This window comes from Cricetulus griseus, chromosome 2 (genome assembly GCF_003668045.3).
Source record: "Cricetulus griseus strain 17A/GY chromosome 2, alternate assembly CriGri-PICRH-1.0, whole genome shotgun sequence".
Lineage (NCBI taxonomy): Eukaryota > Metazoa > Chordata > Mammalia > Rodentia > Cricetidae > Cricetulus > Cricetulus griseus.
The window spans coordinates 166,133,501-166,139,972 of record NC_048595.1 but is presented as its reverse complement, the minus strand read 5'-3'; the positions used below and the strand labels follow the sequence as shown (position 1 = coordinate 166,139,972).

At 40.4% G+C, this 6,472-nt stretch overlaps 1 protein-coding gene across 4 annotated transcripts in view; it reads right to left on the bottom strand.

Annotated features, from left to right (window-relative positions):
* Positions 1 to 4,514: 4,514 nt before the first annotated feature.
* Smad4 (SMAD family member 4) overlaps positions 4,515 to 6,472 on the bottom strand; it is a 50,582-nt gene continuing 48,624 nt past the window's right edge. For 2 of the 4 annotated variants that reach the window (XM_027397872.2, XM_035440066.1), the window contains exon 12: positions 4,515 to 6,268. In XM_027397872.2, coding sequence (XP_027253673.1) covers positions 6,057 to 6,268 — 212 coding nt within the window. In that variant the 3' untranslated portion in view covers positions 4,515 to 6,056. The remainder of the gene's footprint in view (positions 6,269 to 6,472) is intronic. The other 2 variants (XM_027397870.2, XR_003481780.2) reach the window with 2 other exon arrangements.

The following is a 6,472-nucleotide window of genomic DNA, read 5'->3' as shown; positions in this document are numbered from 1 at the left end:
CCTAAAGCACTGCAAACTTCAGGTTAGCAAATAAGAACGAACAAGTCTCTTGACCTGGTGAGCATCTCTAAAACTCCATCATCAAGATGAAACAGCTGACATGGTCATTCCAGCCATTACTGTTGAAACACTTACCTGCTACACAGCCTTGTCCTCTTCTGGAGCTGGAAACCCAGAGGGCAACAGCTTTTCTCAGCCCTTCTGCCTCCACTCCATGCCCCACACCGCCTCCCAGCACCCACTGCTCTCCAGTCACTATCATCCTACCCATCTAGAGAGAGACAAGACTGAGGACTATTCCAGGGCTATCTCTGGAATGCCATTATTTCCCATCTCAAAGTCACAAAGAAAGAAAATGTTGATCTCAAGTGTGAAAATTCTTAAAGCAATCAGGAACGCTTTCCAGATCCAAGACATCCATGAACTTAAGAAAAGAATGAGCACATATGATTTAGTTGGCTTTCTCTTTTAATCAAAAACATACTTTGTTACAGAGTTCTCAAGAAAGTTTCAACTATTTTTTTTTTAAGCCACAGACTTCAACCAGGCAAAAGTATATAGAAAGGAAGTAACTGGTGCTTCAGCTGACCAGGTTTTCCTAAAAGCACAAGCCGAGTGACCCCAGAGGAGGAGAGAGCTGGAAGTACCACCACCAAATCTGTCCCCAACACGGCAGTCACTTCTGCCACACAGGGTTCTGCAGCACACCAGTTTTCATCACCTATAGGCAGTCATGCTTTTCTCTTAAGTCACATGTTCAATGCATTGAACAAAAACCCTCCATTTGGAGGAAGTTTGCCAACTCCATATTTAGTCTTTTAACCACTCCAAGTCTGTGAGTCCTTCTACCAATGACAAGCAGCCTTACCAAGAGCAGCTGGTTTCATCCCTTCACCAGCTACCACAGAGCTGGCCTCTACCAGGACTCCCCAACCCCCCCCACCCCTAGCCCACCCCCTAGAAAGGTTCCCAGGTCCTTAAAAATAACAAACTCAGTTATTATACTCATCCAAGCAGGCTGGGAAGAGAACTCTCTGAAAGGAATGATCCAGCCAAAAGTTGTCTAATCAAAATGGATATAAAAGAGGCAAAAATAAAGTGAATAATCACTCACCGATACTGTTTTCCATAGCATCAATTAAAATATTGATAGAATTCTGAAGACCTTCCTGTTTTGAGCGTAGAAGAGTTAAGTAACTGAAGACCCAAAGAAAGGACCTTTAATATCACTAGGCATTAACAACAGGATTTCAATCCATTAGGACAGTGTCACACACGCACACCAACTCGACAGTCAGAATGTCATGACTTAGAAGAGCCTTTAGACAGGCTTTGAACAGAGATGATGGCAAAATGAAATGAAGACTCCCCCACCCCAGGTGTTTATGTTTCGCACTGTAGTTACTGCAGCCCCTAAGGTGGTGCTAGGCCTTTGGTTAAAAGTAAGTCATAAGGACATATGTAACTACTTGTCCACAAAGAACAGATAATGAAAGATCAAGCCTAGTCTCACTGAGTAACAAAGAAATAAGCAAGAACCCCCCTCAAACAGCAGAACACAGATAAAGAGCAAATGCCAAACTGCTGCAAGGTGGGCAAGGTCACTTAGAAGCCAGAGCTGGTAGGACAGTCCAACCCATTTCATAGGTGAGGCAGCTGAGGCCTGGGAAGAGAAACAACTTGCCAAGGACACACTAAATCATGGCAAAAAGTGCCACCGTCTGAGTCCAGAGCCACACATTTTCGGTTGAATGGGATTGTGAACTCTGGACCTACTGAAAAAACATCTTAAACAAACTGTGAACACAGAGAAATGATTGTCTTCACCAAAATTCTCCTTGGTCCTTCCCACTTTACAAAAGCAATAAAAAGCTTCATTCATTCATTTCAGTCCGATGCTAAAATCCCTGAAAACATCAGTCATTACATTAGCTACTCCTTGGGGCATGATATTAGACCCTCCATTCTCATAAAGGCACCTATAGGTCAGAAGTATCTATAGAGGAAGGCAGCCAGAGCGCGGGTTACCAGAACAAAAAACAAGCAAGGATGGTGTCTGAAGAGGGGGCGTGTGGTTTGTTGGTGCTTCTAGCAAACAATACAGCTTTTTATGAGTGAATTAAGTGGAAAATAATTTTTTCAAAACATTAGGGGAGGGGGGAGGCTATGGGGTTATGAGTATGACTCAATTCTTTCCACAACAACCATATAAAACTCATCAAGAAACAATCAAATCAATGCCAAATAGCAATGCACCAAAGTCCTTTTCAACCCTAACAGGACTGTGTCCTGGGTGAACACTAATAATGTGGTTCCCTCAGCAAAGCAGTTAGGAACAATGGATCTGGGAAACACTAAGGAAAGGCATACTAACAAACCACTCAAGAATTGGTAGCTGTCAGAAAGGAAGATTAGAAGAATTCAAAAGGAAAAAACCCAAACTACAGCAATCTTGGGCATTTAGGAAAGGCTACATAGTGCTGTCTATCTCAGAGGCCCAGCGTCCACAGAGACAGAAGAGAGAAAAAAAGAAATGGTATACGCAGTATATTCTGATTTGCTAAATAGCTCCCACCAATAAATGGCTATTTTTTAAAAAGTTTTACTGCTTAATAAGGCAAGATGATGAAAACTTTCATTCTTGAGTAACACCAGATAAATGACCTCGCTGCATGGAAAGTGCTAGGGCAGAGGCTCTGCCAAGGATGTGCTACGAATAAGGCCACTGGCTTTTTACACACTTCTTAACGTATCACAAGAGAAGAAACTGCTTGTTACTAGAAGGGAAAACTGGAAAGGCTTGAGCAAGAGTCTGCCAGCCTTTATGACCATGCGAAGGAGGGTTTCGGGGGCTATTTACACATCTCTATGTATAGCAAGATGAGTTCGTCTGGGGGAGGTGGGGCACATTTTTCCACACTGAGGTACAACCCGATAGTCTCCACCAGGCCCCACCTATGAGAGCTGTTCCTTGACAGGGTTCATGTTCAATTTCACTGTAGTCATCTAACCCAAGTCTTTACTACTCTATCATTAAATAAAATGACAGTGACGAAGACAGCAACCTACAGAAACTACCAAAAAAGAACTCTGGCCAGCTCCAAATAAAACTGCTCCTTCCAAGAGGTCTCAACTAGTGGGAAAACAAATTAAAATTAAAAACAACTAATGAGTGACAGTCAGTTACCAGCATACCAGGAGCAAATACATTTCACCTCTACAGATACTTCACAATCATTTCAGAAAGATTCCATACTGTAAAACCTCTGAGTTTACTTTGCCTTCAAAGTTGCTAATATAAACCCCACCGTTCCCTACAAAACCGGATTTTTAAATTTGAAATACAGCATAGCCAATCATGTGTTGCTGGATTTTCCAGGTATGTCCCCTAAGCCAGCTCATCCTATCTGTGAACCTGCACTGTTTATAGGAACAATGGGTTAGGACAATACAAAAAGATGGTGTCTGTGGAAAAGCAAGTACATGGCAGTGGTTTATCATCATCTTTGTACAGCAGGGGCAGTAAAATAGAACAATTAAGGTAGACTCTATCCCACAAAAGAATCTACTTCCAAGCAAATAAAGGCAATACCATTAAGGATTCCCTTTAATCATGCACAGAAAGGCACAAGACAAAAGTAGAATGGGTTTTAAACTGGGTGGGCCTACTTCATCTGTCACTCAGCTTCCAGTCAGATTTAGTCTTAGGAGACTTGAGCAACGAATCAGAGAACACCACCCAGAACCACACCCACATTGCAATCAGAAATACAGAAACTACTTTATCCTCAAATGGACACAAAATTTAAGCTTAGGCAAGTTTTTTTTTTTTAAAGTTTTGCTCATCAAAGATGGCAACTTCTAAGGAACAAAAGGAAACATAGTTTATAAAGGCATAGGACAGTCAAATTACAAGTATCATCAATAACTAGAAGTAAATTCTATGGCTCTTAGTAAGAAAACCAAGACAGGTGGCTTGGCTCTGAAGAGATACCTCTTAGCAAATATTTCCCACATACGTTATGAAGATGATTAAACATGGAAAACTTTCTGTAAGTAGAAAAGGAAGCATCAAATTGTATCACTGCACGGACAATGTTCTAGTCAAATAACCTGGATTTCAAAAAGTCTGTTACACTAAAACTTTTCCCTCTCACTATTCCCCATCCATTGTAAAAGGGATCTAAAGACAAACATTTCTAGAGAAGGTATCTTTTTACAATTCTGCCAATACAACACTTTTAAAAAAATACCTTAAACTTACACAGACAATAAAAGTACTTATAAGTATTTAAGAGTAGAAATGAACTGGTAAAGAGGCTTTTTAAAAAGACATGTTGTAAGTTGGAGTGAGATTTCCACTTCCATCACAGCAGCATTCAGTGGTTTCTGGAGCCCTCTGAAGCAGGCTGCGGGGACTTGTTGATTACTTCGGCACAAAGACAAATGCTAGGCAAGGGTTTCCAGGGCCCAAATGCCTACTGCACTGTAAAATTCACAGAAAACTCTCAGAGTAAAGAATAAAAGGGTCTCGATGATCTTGATTTTATTCACACTATTCATCCCAGGTCTATTTTTTGCTACAGTAAAATAAAAGTTCAAAAAATATCCAACTCTACACATGATACATAATGTACATGGGAAAGTCCTGGTAGAGTGTGAGGGGAAAACCAGAGCTGTACAATCCAACTGGCTGTTGCCTGTTATTTAGTAGAAGTTGTCTTGCCACTGAGATTGGACTCAAAAGTGCAAAAGGAAAGCATTTTAAAAACAAACCTAGAATTCAACTTTGCATATTGAGACTCAAGTTTTATTTATGCTACTAACTAGGTAAAAAGTATACATGTTGTGTCTGTGGTACAGTCAACGTATCTGCAACTTTTCTACTTCAGTCTCTACACAAAGTCACTGCTGACTGATCGATGATGTCAAACAAAGGGCTTAGAATAACCAAAAGGTATAAAAAAGTTTGCAGTCTTGCCCCAAGATACAAAAACTGAATTTTAAACAATGTCAAAACATACATGATTTAAACAGTATATGAAAAAAAGTCACACATCAAATCAAGTACAAAAATATCCAAACTCCCTATTACGAACTGCAATGTTTCCATTATTCTGCACAGTATTTAACATAGAATTTAGCAGTTTCCAAAATATTCATTATTTTAGTTGAAGCACTGCCATCTTGCAGAACAGTGAAGCATTAGGCAGAGCAACACTGCTTTTAGTGTTTTTATAAATACAAAACCTTCTCCCTGTGAATCAAGGGAAAGAAATTCCCCCTAGGCTTTTTTATAACCAACCATATGCCTAGAAATATAGAAGAATTCATCTACTGTTTAACAGGGCAAAAGTACATATCTTGATAATGGTTATCCATTAGGGCTAAAAAATGTAATTTTAAATGGTATTTCTTTGACTGATAATTGTAAGGAATTGTCACTATGCACACAGATTAGTGTTTTGTCTTGGGAAAAAAAAAAAACCCTGAAGTCTGCAAGGCAGTATGAATTTAATTCACCTTCACTGTTTAACTTGCAAAAAACATTCTGGACAAAAGGTTGATAAAAGATTTTTAAAACATAGTGAAGTTGCTTTCAGTAAAACTGACTCACCCATGTGGCACTTGAACACAGTGTGTTCAACAATAACTTGCTCACTAAGTAACAGGTGAGCTAACTTTGAGAACTTTTCAGCCTTAAAATCAGCAACACTGTGCGTGCTCTGAAGAGGAACACACCAGCGTTCTTCGAGTTAAGGGGCTGAGTTCCCGACACTGGAATGACCCCTTCATACATCACAACCAGTGAAGATTTAGTAAGAATTGGTTCTTCCTGATCTTTACGCTCTGAGCCATGACTTAAAAGTTCCAAAATAGAAAAAAAGTTTCAATTCAGTTTCTGTCTGCTAAGAGCAAGGCAGCAAACACATCTTTCAACCCTTTATGAAAAGACAGAGCAGAACAAAAATGCAATAGATCTTCAGATTATAAACAGGATTATATTTCATAGTCCACCATCCTGAAAATGGCTAGGGCGTCCATGGTGAGAGTTCTCAGTCTAAAGGTTGCGGGTCTGCAATGGGCATGGTGTGAAGCACTTCATCAAGGAGCTGGAGAGCACGGTGGAGGTGAATTTCGATCCAGCATGGTGTTTCCTTGATGCTCTGTCTTGGGTAATCGGGGCCCCAGCCTTTCACAAAGCTCATCCTGAGTATGCACAAGCGACGGAGGTCATCGACACCGATGCCGGCAGCAGCAGACAGACCTAACAGAAGAAGCATGGAAAGTGTCAGGGAGCGGGGTCATCTCATCCCATCCTCCCCACACTCTGACTTCCTTAAGTGTTTTCCTCAGCATACAACTTCTCTGTCAAAGTATCAAAAGTAACTGCAGGCCTAAACTTTATCAATGGGACTGAAAACTTGGTTAAGACAGTTCATACTCCACATATGTATTTTAACTACCAGAG